The sequence below is a fragment of the Phalacrocorax carbo genome, chromosome 27 (assembly GCF_963921805.1).
Source record: "Phalacrocorax carbo chromosome 27, bPhaCar2.1, whole genome shotgun sequence".
NCBI classification, from domain to species: Eukaryota; Metazoa; Chordata; class Aves; order Suliformes; family Phalacrocoracidae; genus Phalacrocorax; species Phalacrocorax carbo.
In genome coordinates, this window is record NC_087539.1 from 916,636 (window position 1) to 931,181 (window position 14,546).

Below are 14,546 nucleotides of genomic sequence, written 5' to 3' on the forward strand. Positions count from 1 at the left end.
GGTGTCCCCCCCACTCCCTGGGCAGCCCCGTGTTCCCCCACTCCCCGGACACACCGGTGTCCCCCCACTCCCTGGGCATCCCCGGTGTCCCCCCCACTCCCTGGGCACCCCCGGTGTCCCCCCACTCCCTGGGCACCCCCGGTGTCCCCCCACTCCCCGGGCACACCGTTGTCCCCCCACTCCCCGGGCACACCCTCGGTGCTGGTGGCCAGTGTCCCTGCGACACCCACTCTTTGAGCCACTGAAGCCACCGGAGCCTGCCGAGCCCCCACCACCCCAGCTCCAGGGCCCTGCTGGGGGTCAGAGGCTGCTTTGGGGGGCCAGGCAGAGCAGGGACCCTCCCCCCAGCAGCGGGGTCTCTCCCGCCTCGCCCCCGCCGCCGCCGCCCCCGCCCCGCTCCTTTATTGCAGGCTTTGCCGCAATGCGGTGCTGCCCCGCGAGCGCTGAGCGATGCTGCAGCCCCCTCCCCACGGGCAGCATGGCCGCAGCCCCCTGCACCCCGCAATGGCCTCCCCTGCACCCTGTCCTGCCCCGTGTGTCCCCCCACCATCCCCCGTGTCCCCTGTCCCCCCTCCCTGGGGCTGAGCCTCCTTTTTGTTGTGGTTCCCGCAGCACCGGGAGGCAGCGGGGGCTGCGGCGGGCGGGGCATGGGGCATCCAGGCTGCGGGGGTACGCGGCGACCCCCTGCGCTCCCTCCCATGGGGATGGGGTCACCCGCTGCCCCCAGCACCAGGGGTCGGGAGGTCCTTCGCTCTGTCCTTCAGAGGGGGGCTGCGGGGCTGGGTGCAGGCAGGGACGGGTGCCACCACCTCCACCGCACCCCTGCAGCCCCCCAGTCCCACCCGAAGCCAGCTGGGGGACGGTGGGACCCATCCGGTGCCCCCCACCGCACCGGGGCCTCATCCTGCACCCCGGCAAGGAGCAGCCCCTGACCCAGAGCTGCCCTGTCTCTCCGTTTCGATGAACCCGTCACATCGATGGTGGCAGGGGACAGACAGACAGACAGAGCCGGCGCTTGCATGCCGTGTTCTGTGGGAAAACAGGTTAAAAATAGCAGCAGCCAGTGCCCGGAATGTCACCCCCTCCCCAGGAGCCGTGGCGGCCCCGACGTGGCCGGGACCCCCAGTCCCCAGGGATGGATGTGTCCCGGCCGTGGGGTGTGAGTTCACCAGTGAGGGACCCCCAGGAAGGGCCCAAACTGGGGGGGCTGGAAACCTTGGCCGTGCTGCAGGCAGGGAGCCAGCAGCTGGGAAATCAGCCCACACCAGGCTGTGCCGCTGGGGGGGAGCAGTGACCTTGGCCCTTGGAGCCCCCCAGGATGCCCAGCTCGGGGTGGGGAAGCCATGGGCAGGGCTGGGGGGGCTGTGTGGCCCGGGGGGGACTGCAGCGGGGCCAACGGCCTGTCCCACTTGGCGATGCCAGGGCGGCGGACGTGGCGGAGGGAGCAGCAACCGTCACCATGAGCAGCCGCGTTGCTACCAACAGTCAACAGAGCACAGGCGGCTGGGAAGTGCCGGAGGGGGGCTGGGAGCTGGGCCAGACCCCCCCTCACCTGCACACCCTGGGGCTGGACATCATGGGGGGGCCCCAGGGCTGGAGACCCCCATGCCAAGGTGCAGTGGGGCTGGGTGTTGGGGGACCCCTGTCTCCCCACACCCCCCGCGGCAAGGCCCCAGAATGGATGTTGGGGAAGGGGAATGGGTGTGATGGGGGGGTCCCAGGCTGTCTCCTAGCAACCGGTCTCCTAGCAACCCCGCCACCACGGCCGTTGCCTGGCAGCGGTCGGCGCGGGGACGAGTGGCCTTCCATACCTAACGAGATGGGAAGGGGCTGGGGGGGACCCCTGGCACACAGAGCCCCTCACCCTACACCCCGCATTTCCCAGGGGGGCTGAGCCACCTGCCACCCCACGGGGCACCCCCCGCCCATGGCACAGGGGATGGGACGGTCAGTGACCCCCCAGCCTGGAGAGGGGTGCCCGAGGTGGGGGCTGCTATGAGCCCCCCACGCCCCAGGCCCTTGGGGACACCCTGAGGGTGCCCTGCCAGGCCCTACATGGGTGCTGAGGCCTCAGTGCCGCAGGGAGACAAGGGCAGGAGATGTTTCCCACACGAGGACTGACCTGGCTGGGGGCTGAGCTGCTTTGGGGGCAGGGTCCCCCCAAAACATCCGTTTGCAACAGGGACCGGCCCGGCGGGAGCTGAATGTGCCGGGGCTGCTCCACTCGGCACAGCCGGGGCCCCCCGGTCCTTTGTTCTGGCAGGCGATGCCCAAATCCCGGACTCTCTTTGTCTGCAGCCCTGCAGCCCCTCGGCCCCTCCCTGCTCCCACCCTGCTTCAGCAGCACCCCAAAAGCACCCGAGCCTGAACAAAATCAGAGGGAAGTGTTTAACAAAAGAATAGAAGGAATAAAAGCTGCAAGAAAAAGGAGAAGTGGAGGAGGAAAAGGGAAAAAAGGAGTAGGAGAAGGAAGAGGAGGAGGAAGAACAGAGGACTGGGAGAAGTGGTTGGCCTCGATGACCTTAAAGGTCTTTTCCAGCCTAAATGATTCTGTAGTTCTATGATGGGGCTGGCAGCAGGGACATGCTGCTGCAGTGGGGACGTGGGGCTGGTGGTGGGGACGTGGGGCTGGTGGTGGAGACGTGGGAACCTGGAGCTGCCCAGAAATCTGCATAATGTGGGAAATGCAGAGAAAAATGTGATTTCCCAGCGGGGGAGGCCATCCTGGCAGCTCCACCTGCGGCAGCTGGGGCCAGCCCTGCCCGCACGTGTGGCGGGGGGGTCACCCTTCTGCAGGGATGGAGTCTCCCCCGGAGCCCCCCGCCTCGGGGCGACCACCCCCAGCCCCCACCCCCAGCCACTGTGGGCTTTGCAGGGACAAACGGGAGGGGGAACCCCCTGAGGAGGAGGGAGAACCTCCCGGGGCTGCAGGGGCCAGTGGCTCGTGGGGGGGGTTCACGCAGGGCCTGCAGCAGAGGGAGGGGTGGCCGGGGGACTCGTGCCCCAGTGTCCCAGCTGTGTTCCACCCGCCAGCTGCCACGGAGCAGCTGCCGCTCAGTCTGGGCCCCCCAGTCCCAAAAACTGTGCTGGGAGCTACCTCAGGGCTTCATCCCCCGTGTCCCCCCACTGTCCCCGTCCCCCCAGGCCCTGTCTGTCCCCAGCTGCCCCAGGGGAAGGTGTTTTCTCCCCTCGTTTGGGCCCCGCGGGGCTGGTTTCTGCTGCCCGAGCAGACAAAGAGGCGCTGGAAGGGACCGGGCACAGCCGGGAAAGGGCCAGGCTGTGGCCAGGGCAGGCAGCGCGCCACGGTGGGGATGGGGGCCAAGACGTGGCTGGGAACCAGGGCACTGGGGCATGGCCAGGCACGGGGACAGTGTCCCCAGGGCTGGGGACAGGGCCATGGCCAGGGATGGGGACCAGGGCGTGGCTGGGGATGGGGACAGGGGCACAGCCAAGGATGGGGACAGTATCCCCAGGGATAGGGACAGGGGGGTGGCAGGGGATGGGGACAGGGGGATGGCTGGGGACAGGGACAGGGGCACGGCCAGGGATGGGGACAATGTCCCCAGGGATGGGGATGGGGGATGGCTGGGGATGGGGACCAGACCATGGCTGGGGATGAGGACGAGAGTGATGTTGGGGTCAGGGACCAGGGTGTGGCTGAGGATGGGGACAGGGGTGTAACTGGGAGCCAGGGCAGTGGCCAGACTGGGGGACGGTGGCACAGCTGGGGACGGGGACAGGGACACCGCTGGGGCTGGGGACCAGGGCGTGGCTGAGGATGGGGATAACCGGGAGCCAGGGCGGTGGCGCACGGCCAGATCGGTGGCACAACCGTGGATGGGGACCCGGGCGTGTCCGGGGACGGTGGCTTGGCCAGGAACGGGGCCCGGGGCACGGTGGGGACGGGGACAAGGACATGGCCGGGGCCCAGACGGCGGCGGGAAGGAACCGGCGGCTGGGCCGGTCCGTGGCCGCCGCAGCCCCCGGCTCCCCCCCCCCCCGCCCCGCTCCGCCCGGTCTTTGTCTGCAGCTCCGGGGGGGCATTACCTCATCCCGCCCGCGCCAATGGCCGCCGCCGCCGCCGCCCCCGGCCCCGCCGCCCGCCCCGCCCCGCCGCTCCTATAAAGCCCCGCGCCGAGCCCGGTGCTCCGCCGCGCCTCTTACATCGACCGCCTCAGCGTCGGGCTGTGAGACCGCCCCGGAGCCGACCGCCGCCATGGTGAGATGGGGGGGGCAAGGGGGGGTCTGTGCTTCCCATCCCCCCGGTCCTCCCCTTCCCCCCGCCCGGGATGAGCGAAATGGGCCCCGGGGATGAGCCCGCATCGGGCACAGCTCCCGTTACACCGGGCAGGAAGGGGGGGGGTGTCACCCGGGACCAAGCCCCGAGCGTGGGTCCCTGTTAAATAAGGCTGGATGGGTTCCCATGCCTTCTCTGGGGCCGAGCACCGAGCCCATACCGGGTGTGCCTTCCGTTAAACCAGGCAGGATTGGGCCCCTGGGACCGAGCACCGAGCCCGCACCGGGCATGATGCCCGTTAAACCGAGCAGGATTGATCCGTGGGGCCGAGCCCGCAATGGGTGTGTTAAACCGGGCAGGATGGGTCCCCGGTGCTGATCGGCGAGCCCGTACTGGGCGTGGCCCCCCGGTTCCACGAGGCAGGATCGGGCCCCCCCTTCCCAGTGCTAAGCTGCTGTCCCGCACTGGGCGTGGCCCCGTTAAACCGGGCAAGACAGGACCCCCTCCCCCGGTGCTGAGCCCTCAGGCTGCACTGGGCGTGGCCCCGGTTTAACGGGGCAGGATGGGCCCGTGGTGGGGGGTGGATGAGGCAGGATGGGGCCCCATGGGTGCTGAGCACCCTGTCCTGCACTGGAGGATGGAGCAGGATGAAGCCCCCCTGTCCTGCACTGGGTGTGGCCCTTGTTCAATGGGGACCCGAGGGGGCAGGATGAGCCCCTGGTGCTGAGCCCTTCCAGTGAATGTTGCTGGGTCTCACAGGGTGGGTGGGGCGGGATGGGACCCTCGGGGGTCTCCATCTTGCCTTGGGTGAGGTCAAAGTCCTTTAGGGCAGGATGAGCCCCTGGTGCTCAGCTCCCCATCCCACAATGGGCAGGTTCCCAGCTCCCTTGGGGGGGGTGCGATGGGACCCCTGGAGCTGAGTAACCCCCCCCTGCACTGGGTGTTGTCCTGGAGCCGGGCCCCCCTGCAGCCCTCGGTGCCCAACAAGGCTGGGAACAATAGGGTGCATCTGGGCAGGATCTGGCCCCATCCACCCCTGGGGACCAGCCCTTCCCAGCTCAGCGCCAACCCGTCCTAAGGACATGATCGCCATGGGATCCTGGGCTGGTGCCGCAGCTGGGGGGGGAGGGGAGACAAAGGGGGGAGCCTGGGCGTGACACGGCCCCATGTCTTGCCCCCGCAGCGCGAGTGCATCTCCATCCACGTGGGCCAAGCGGGCGTGCAGATCGGCAATGCCTGCTGGGAGCTGTACTGCCTGGAGCACGGCATCCAGCCCGACGGGCAGATGCCCAGCGACAAGACCATCGGCGGCGGGGACGACTCCTTCAACACCTTCTTCAGCGAGACGGGGGCCGGCAAGCACGTGCCCCGGGCCGTCTTCGTGGACCTGGAGCCCACGGTGATCGGTGAGCGCGGTGGGGCGGGGGGCTGCGGGGCGGCGGGTGTTAACAGGATGCCTGGCGCTAATGGGGGCTAACGGGGCGCGCGGGCTCTCCCCGCAGACGAGGTGCGCACGGGGACGTACCGGCAGCTCTTCCACCCCGAGCAGCTGATCACGGGCAAGGAGGATGCGGCCAACAACTACGCCCGTGGGCACTACACCATCGGGAAGGAGATCATCGACCTGGTCCTCGACCGCATCCGCAAGCTGGTAGGGGTGGGGGGGACCCATGGGCAGCGTGCTGAGGACAAAGACTCAGTTCTGCCTCACCCTCCCCTCTGGACTAGCCGGGCTGGCTTTAGATTTAATATATTAATTAATGGTAATCCTGTTCTGCAGCAGCTGCCATTGGCCGGCAGCAGGACGTGGCGCAGCTGGGTTGTTGGAGCCGCTCCACAGCGCCGCAGCCCCAGGCGCCGGCGGTGCTGAGCTGTGCAATTCCCTCTTTGTTCCCCCTTGGCTTTCACCACAGCCGAGTCCAGCTGCGTGCGGCTGGGGATGGGCGTCCTGGCGATCGCACAGGCCGTGGCAGCCCCAACCGGCCCTTCCCGGAGCTGGGTGGCCATGCTGAGGCTGGAGCTTTGCCCTGCTCCCCGATACCCAAACCTGTTCCCATTCCGCTGCCGAGCCAGTGGCACCCAGCCCCCCTGCACGGTGCTTCCGGCCACTCTCCCACCCTGGGGGATGTTCTGCTCCCATCCAGGGCGACCCTGTCACCCATCCCACTGGCTCCTGCTCTGCTGCTGGAAATCCCCCAAATGTCCTCATGAGGACATGGAGAGGAAGGAGCAACTTCTGCTGCTGCCTGGACTAAACATGTCCCCCCCCCCTTGTCTTTCCTCACCAGGCTGACCAGTGCACGGGGCTGCAGGGCTTCCTGGTCTTCCACAGCTTCGGGGGTGGCACCGGCTCTGGCTTCACCTCCCTGCTCATGGAGCGCCTCTCCGTCGACTATGGCAAGAAGTCCAAGCTGGAGTTCTCCATCTACCCGGCCCCGCAGGTCTCCACGGCCGTGGTGGAGCCCTACAACTCCATCCTCACCACCCACACCACCCTGGAGCACTCCGACTGCGCCTTCATGGTGGACAACGAGGCCATCTATGACATCTGCCGCCGCAACCTGGACATCGAGAGGCCCACCTACACCAACCTCAATAGGTTGATAGGCCAGATCGTGTCCTCCATCACAGCCTCCCTGCGCTTCGACGGGGCGCTGAATGTCGACCTGACGGAGTTCCAGACCAACCTGGTGCCGTACCCCCGCATCCACTTCCCGCTGGCCACCTACGCCCCCGTCATCTCGGCCGAGAAGGCTTACCACGAGCAGCTCTCGGTGGCGGAGATCACCAACGCCTGCTTCGAGCCGGCCAACCAGATGGTGAAGTGCGACCCGCGGCACGGCAAGTACATGGCCTGCTGCCTGCTGTACCGCGGGGACGTGGTGCCCAAGGATGTCAACGCCGCCATCGCCACCATCAAGACCAAGCGCACCATCCAGTTCGTGGACTGGTGCCCGACTGGTTTCAAGGTGGGCATCAACTACCAGCCGCCCACGGTGGTGCCCGGGGGGGACCTGGCCAAGGTGCAGCGCGCCGTGTGCATGCTGAGCAACACGACGGCCATCGCCGAGGCCTGGGCCCGCCTGGACCACAAGTTCGATCTGATGTACGCCAAGCGGGCGTTCGTGCACTGGTACGTGGGGGAGGGCATGGAGGAGGGGGAGTTCTCGGAGGCCCGTGAGGACATGGCTGCCCTGGAGAAGGATTATGAGGAGGTGGGGGTGGATTCTGTGGAAGGAGAGGGAGAGGAGGAAGGGGAGGAATACTAAACTCTCACAAGGGTGCTGCTCTTACAGGGAACATAACCTAGTTGAAGACCCTCGTGGGTCTGTAGCAGTGTGTGCGCCGCGGTCTGTCCTGTTCAATGGTCTGTGCTTCAGTGGAAAAGTCTGTTACGGACCCACCCGTCCTCTCCTGTGGGTCTGAATAAAAGCATTCCCTGTCTTACAGCCTGGCTCTCCTGTCTTGACTCTGTGCTGTCATGTCCTTCCCTGGGTTTGGACACTGTCCCCAGCAGCCCGTGGTGCAGCACCGGGGTCCTGTGCTGCACCCAGGATTTCCATCCCGCTCCCTGAGCGTATGCTGGGGGTTGTGCTGAGTCCAGCACCATGCAGCCCCCCAGCCCTGTGCTCCCCAAACGGGTCCTTCCTCCCCACCCTGCTGCTGGGATGCCCCTGGGCTGGGCGGTGTGCCCCCCCTCCCCCTCCCCCTCGTGCCCCCCTGTGCCCTTGGCACTGTAGCAGGGGTGGGGGGAGCCCCAAGTGAGCACATGGGATGATTTAACTCCTCCTGAGGAGCTGGGGGCTGGGGATCTTTCATCCACCCATCCCCCTTTCCCCCAGTTTGGCAGAAGCCTGGGGGTCTCTGCTGCCTGCTTTGGCAGGGGAGGGGCTGTATTTTCTCAGGGGGCCCTGGTTTGGGGGGTGGGTGGGTGTCCTGTTGCCCACCATGGGTTGGAGCACTGGGGCTGCAGATCCCCGGGGGGGCTGAGGGTAACCCCTTCATCCTGCTGGGTGTCTGGGGATGGGTGCTTTCCTGCCCTGCCCCCCCTCCCCAGTCCATGATACGTCCTGAAGCCCCTCAGTTCCTTCCTGCAGGGAAGATGAGGGGCCCTGGCTATGCTGGTCCCAGAAGCCCCAGTCATGGGGAGGGGGAAATGGGGCAGCAGCCCCCCCCAGCCCTGTCTGGGCCCAGGGGGAGCCAGGCCCCACAGCCCATCCCCCCGCTGCTGGCTCATGGCTCCCATGAGGGATAAATAATGAAGGGGAAGTTGAACACGAAGTGAAACTTGAGCGGGTGCTGCAGCAAGGGGCAGGGCATGCTGCGGTGGGGGGGAAGCCCCAGGACCCCACCCTGGGACCCCACGGTCCATGGGGCTGCCGCAGTGCCAGAAACACCAGCTCCCAATAGGGCTGGGAGCGTCTCTTCCCCGAGCTGGCCGCCATGTCAGCATCCCTGGGAGCCAACTGGGCCCCGAGACCACCCGAGACCCCCACACCGAGGCCGGCTGCAGGAGCCTGATGCGGCCTGGCAGAGCCGGGGGTCGCTGAGAAAGCCCCTTCCCCGGGGGAGCGGAGGCGCTGGGGCGGCCATGCGGCGCCCGGGCGAGGCAAATGGCGGGGAGCCACGTCACCCGCTGCAATGCAGCGGCGGCGGGTGCTGCGGCGGCGGCTGTCGCTGCGGCGGTCCCGGCCCTGCACACCCCGGGGTGCCTGAGGCTTTGGGGCGGCCCCGGGGGGGCGGGGGGGGGTGGACGGGGGGTCCCCGGTAGCTCATGGCAGCGTGTGGTGCCGAAGGGGCCGCTGGGTCGTCCGCAAAGCTCTTGGCAAAACAGGAAGGCGGATTATTGGGAGTAAATAGCTCTGGGGATTAGAGGGGGCTGGTGCCAGGCCCCCCCCTCCTCGGTTCCCCCCCGCACCGGGCACCCCGTGGCCTCGCAGCTGGGCAGGGAGCAGAGGCACCCCCGGGGGGCACGGCGGGACCGCAGCACATCCCCCGTTTTATGGACCCCGGGAGGGTGAGGGGGAGTGTGGGGGGGGTCACACAGGGACACGGGGTCCCGGTGCTGCAGGAACGGCTGGGACAAAGCCCACTGCAGTGAGGGGGGGGTCTGCTCCCCCCAAGAGCGGGGGCCGGGGCTCCCCACCGCGCCAGGGCTCAGGGCTGTGGGGGCCACCTGCAGATGGCCGGGGAGGGGGCGGGGGGTGCAGATGGACCGGGGGGGGCGTTGCGGGGGGCTCTGCAGGCTGCAGATGGGCTGGGAGGGGCCCTGGGGTGCAGTCGCGGGGGGGGGGGGCGGGCCGTGCAGATGGGCCGGGGGCGCGGCGGGGGGGGTCTGGCTGCAGAAGCCGATTAACGGCCCCGGAAGGGGGGGGGGGGGGCGCCGGGCGCGGCAGCACGTGCCGCCCCCCCCCCCCCAAATGTCGCAGTTTTCCTCCGCAGCGACGCCGCACCGGGCGGGGGGGGGCGGGGGGGGGCGGGGGGGGGCGGGAGCGGCCGGTGCACCCCCCTCCACGGCAAACGCAGTGAGAGGGGGGGCTGAGGACCGCGGGAGAGGGGTCACGACCCCCGGCGCCCCCTACCCATGGGGGGGGGCCCCTCCACAAGCCCCGGGCGGGCGCTGCAGCCTAGCGCGGGGGGGCCCCCAAAGCCCCGCAGCGCCCTCCCGGCAGCGGGGGGGGGGGAAGGAGGCGGGTCGCGCTACGCGCCACAGCCAACCCGCGGTGGTCAGCGCATGGATGGGCGGGCGCGGTGGCCAATAGGAAGGTGGGGCGGGGGCGCGCGGCCCGCCCCCGGGCCGGTATAAAGGGGGGCGCCCGGGGGCGGCGGCAGCCTGGTACTTGCACCGATTCCTTGCTTGTCGGGACGAGTAACCGCGCCGCAGCCATGGTAAGGGGGGGCGATTGCAAAATGAGGGGGGTTGGGTAAAAGGGGGCGCGGGTGAGAGGAAGGCTGGAGCTGGGGGATTGGGGGAAATGGGCTGGAGGGGAGGGTGAAAGACTGAGGGGAGCGGAAAGCTGGGGGTGGGGGAACGGGGGGGCGGTATACGGTAGAATGGGGGCTGGGGATAACGGCGAGGGACGGAATGGGGACTGGGGAGAAGTGGGGGGGCATAACAGGAACGAGGGGGTGGCCGGAGGAGGCGGTGGGGGGCAGCGGGGGGATGGGATAGAGGAGGGGCTGGGGGTGCCGCCCTGGCGGTTGGGGAGCACCCCGGGGGCGTACGGCACGCTTGGGGGGGCGACACGTGGTCCCGGGTGGCTCCTTCGGTGGGGGCGGGGCTCCGCGCCGTTTTCGGCGCCCGGCCCCGACCGTTACCCTTCCCGCGCGCGGGAAGGCGCGGGAACAGCCCCACCCCCTGCAGGGGCACAGCCCCGCCCCCGCATCACCCCCTTCCCCCCCAGATTTAGCCCTGAATCTCCGATCTCCCTTACGGCGGGGGCAGAGGGTCCCTGCTGGATCCCCCCTCCCTGGCACCCACGCGAGCCCAACCCCAGGGGGCTAATCTTGCTCCGTGCCTCCTGGGGGAGCCCACGCGAGCTCCCCCCTACCAAACCCCACCACCACACCTCCCAAACCCGGGGCTTCCCCCCCGAAACCCGCGGCTCCCCCCCCGCGGGCGGGAGGAATGCGTGGGAGCAGGTGGTGCGGCACAGGGTGCGGCTGGGAATGTGCTGGACCCGCGGGGGGGGGGGCACAGAGGGACCCCCCGGGGCGGGGGGGGAGTGACGCCATCGGCCCTCCCCGGCGGTTTTGGGTCGGTTGGTGCAGTCACGTCCCCGCTGCTGCGCCGTGAGCTTCCTCCTCCTCTTCCTTCTGCGGCGCAGCCTCGCCCTGCCCGTGCTGCGGGGCTGTAAAATGTCCTCCCCGGGCGCCATTTGGGAGCAGAGGGAGGGCTGGTGCGGGGCGGTGGTACCCCCAGTACCCCCAGTATCCCCAGGGCTGTGCCAAATGCCGGCACCAGTCTGTCCCCAAACATGTGTGTCCCCCCCCGTGGCAAGCTCGGCTCCTGGGCGGCTCCTGCACCGCTCAGCTGGAGGTTTGGGGTGGCACTGATTTGGCTCCAGCTGGATGAGCCGGGGCACAACCAGCGTTTGGGTGGGAGCTGCCCCCCAACCAATCCCCCCGGTGCCCCCACAGCGCGAGTGCATCTCCATCCACGTGGGCCAAGCGGGCGTGCAGATCGGCAATGCCTGCTGGGAGCTGTACTGCCTGGAGCACGGCATCCAGCCCGACGGGCAGATGCCCAGCGACAAGACCATCGGCGGCGGGGACGACTCCTTCAACACCTTCTTCAGCGAGACGGGGGCCGGCAAGCACGTGCCCCGGGCCGTCTTCGTGGACCTGGAGCCCACGGTGATCGGTGAGCGCGGTGGGGCGGGGGGCTGTGGGGCGGCGGGTGTTAACGGAGTGCCCGGCGCTAATGGGGGCTAACGGGGCGCGCGGGCTCTCCCCGCAGACGAGGTGCGCACGGGGACGTACCGGCAGCTCTTCCACCCCGAGCAGCTGATCACGGGCAAGGAGGATGCGGCCAACAACTACGCCCGTGGGCACTACACCATCGGGAAGGAGATCATCGACCTGGTCCTCGACCGCATCCGCAAGCTGGTGGGTACCTACCCCTGGTGGGGCTGGCCCCACCGCAGCCCGTGGGGAAAGGGGACCTTCTAGTGGGACCTGGATGGCAATGTGGAGCTGGGCTGTGCCTCCAGGGTCTGGGTGCCTGGTTATGATTCCTGGCACCCTGCACCAGGTCGGTGCTCCCTGTGGGGTCTGGATCCTGTGAGTGGAGATCAGGGTAAGCCCCTTCCCCACCCCACGGGCTGAATCCCCTTCCTCAGGACCCTGCAAACCCACCACAGGTGCAAGCCCTGGATGTGCACCCTGAGGGTGGAGTGTGCCTGGGGGCAAGATGGGGCTTGGGAGTGCTGGCTCCTTTCTGCCCTTGGGAAAGCCTTATTTCATCCCTTTTTTTAGGGTCATGTGAGGTCTCCTTGGTCTGGACTCTGATCCTTCTTGACCAACTGCTTATGAGCAGCTGTGCTGAGTGTTTAACTTCTGCTGGGGCAGCTCATGCCCTGGGAGGGAAGTGCTGGTGCCCAGCAGACCTTGATGGCTGCCAGCCTCCTGCCCAAGCAGTGCCCCTGGGATAGCAGCTCTGGATGCCCTAACATGCTCCTGTAAGGCACTGTGGGTTTCGTCTTCCCCACAGCAGACCACCTGGGTTGTGCTGGGCACGGGCACTGCAAGGGACAGCTCCTGGAGCAGGAAGGAGCCGACTGTCCCCCAGTCCCTGCGGGAAGCGGCCCCTTTCCCTGAGGGCAGGTCATGCCAATGCACAGGGCGCCGTGGCTGGAAGCAGAGCTGGGGCACTTGGGCAGGTGCCTGCCCCTGCCTGCGTCCCCGAGACAAGAGTCCCCAAAGGCCTGAGACCCTGGGGTGAATATTTGCCTTCCTGGGCAACTCAGTAGCAGCTAAAGTAAGAATTACTGACAGATCGGTCTTGTTTTATCTTCCATTCTTCCAGGCTGACCAGTGCACAGGGCTGCAGGGCTTCCTGGTCTTCCACAGCTTCGGGGGTGGCACCGGCTCTGGCTTCACCTCCCTGCTCATGGAGCGCCTCTCCGTCGACTATGGCAAGAAGTCCAAGCTGGAGTTCTCCATCTACCCGGCCCCGCAGGTCTCCACGGCCGTGGTGGAGCCCTACAACTCCATCCTCACCACCCACACCACCCTGGAGCACTCCGACTGCGCCTTCATGGTGGACAACGAGGCCATCTATGACATCTGCCGCCGCAACCTGGACATCGAGAGGCCCACCTACACCAACCTCAACCGCCTCATCAGCCAGATCGTGTCCTCCATCACAGCCTCCCTGCGCTTCGACGGGGCGCTGAATGTCGACCTGACGGAGTTCCAGACCAACCTGGTGCCGTACCCCCGCATCCACTTCCCGCTGGCCACCTACGCCCCCGTCATCTCGGCCGAGAAGGCTTACCACGAGCAGCTCTCGGTGGCGGAGATCACCAACGCCTGCTTCGAGCCGGCCAACCAGATGGTGAAGTGCGACCCGCGGCACGGCAAGTACATGGCCTGCTGCCTGCTGTACCGCGGGGACGTGGTGCCCAAGGATGTCAACGCCGCCATCGCCACCATCAAGACCAAGCGTAGCATCCAGTTCGTGGACTGGTGCCCGACTGGTTTCAAGGTGGGCATCAACTACCAGCCGCCCACGGTGGTGCCCGGGGGGGACCTGGCCAAGGTGCAGCGCGCCGTGTGCATGCTGAGCAACACGACGGCCATCGCCGAGGCCTGGGCCCGCCTGGACCACAAGTTCGATCTGATGTACGCCAAGCGGGCGTTCGTGCACTGGTACGTGGGGGAGGGCATGGAGGAGGGGGAGTTCTCGGAGGCCCGTGAGGACATGGCTGCCCTGGAGAAGGATTACGAGGAGGTGGGGGTGGATTCTGTGGAAGGAGAGGGAGAGGAGGAAGGGGAGGAATACTAAACACTGGGTTCCTTCTGTCGCTGTAGCATGTCCACAAAATATCTGCTTCAAACAACTTCAGCTTTTTGTGCACTGGGTGGGGTTCAGCCCAGTGTGCCCGGCTGGAGGGATGCGCTGCTCTGGCTGGGCTTGTGCTCTCTCTCATGTGATCATGTCGGTTTTCCATGTGTCTGTATCATGTCTGTGAATAAAAGGCTTTAAGAGAAGCTGCCACTGTGTCGGATACAAACCCTCTGTGTCCAGCACTGGGGCTGCCTGGCCCCATCCCGTGGGAACAGACTGTCTCTATTGTCTGTGCCCAGTGAGGGCCAGGGATGGCAGCACTGCTGCCCAGTGCTGGCTCTGGCCAGACCTTCTCTGGGAGGGTGGATTTCCCCCCTCACCCTGGGTGCACTGGGGTGGGGGTCTGCTAGGGCACCCTGTGTGCTGCTGTTCTCCTGGGTCCCTCCATGAGCAGCCTTTGGTGTGTTACAGCCCCGGGGGTCCCTGCCCTGTTCCAGCAGTAGGGCAGCCTGGCTCGGCCCTGCTGGCGACTAATCCACCCGGGGGATTAGTCCCGGCCCGGGGATTAAGCCTGTCCCAGCGCCTAATCCCGGTCCTGCCCGCCCAGGGGGATGCTCTTCCCCCTCCCCCCACACTCCGTGGGAGCGGCGGGCCGGCGCTCTCAGCCTATCGCTGCGCTCCGCACCGCCCTCAACCAATGAGCGGCGCCTCATTCACCGCCCAGGGCCAATGGGAGGGGAGGAGGCGGGGCTGTCTCGGGCCGTGGCGGCGCGGGTCCGTTGTAGCGCGTACCGGGGG

The 14,546-nt window shown here is 67.7% G+C and overlaps 2 protein-coding genes across 2 annotated transcripts; both read left to right on the forward strand.

Moving 5' to 3' along the window:
* Positions 1 to 4,108: 4,108 nt before the first annotated feature.
* On the forward strand, positions 4,109 to 7,686 carry TUBA1A (tubulin alpha 1a). Its single transcript, XM_064474660.1, has 4 exons — positions 4,109 to 4,219; positions 5,421 to 5,643; positions 5,740 to 5,888; positions 6,526 to 7,686. The coding sequence occupies exons 1-4, from the start codon at positions 4,217 to 4,219 to the stop codon at positions 7,504 to 7,506; spliced, it is 1,356 nt and encodes a 451-aa protein (XP_064330730.1). The 5' UTR covers positions 4,109 to 4,216; the 3' UTR covers positions 7,507 to 7,686.
* Positions 7,687 to 10,015: 2,329 nt separating this feature from the next.
* On the forward strand, positions 10,016 to 13,951 carry LOC135317782 (tubulin alpha-1B chain). Its single transcript, XM_064474205.1, has 4 exons — positions 10,016 to 10,126; positions 11,378 to 11,600; positions 11,697 to 11,845; positions 12,765 to 13,951. The coding sequence occupies exons 1-4, from the start codon at positions 10,124 to 10,126 to the stop codon at positions 13,743 to 13,745; spliced, it is 1,356 nt and encodes a 451-aa protein (XP_064330275.1). The 5' UTR covers positions 10,016 to 10,123; the 3' UTR covers positions 13,746 to 13,951.
* The last annotated feature ends 595 nt before the right edge of the window (positions 13,952 to 14,546 follow it).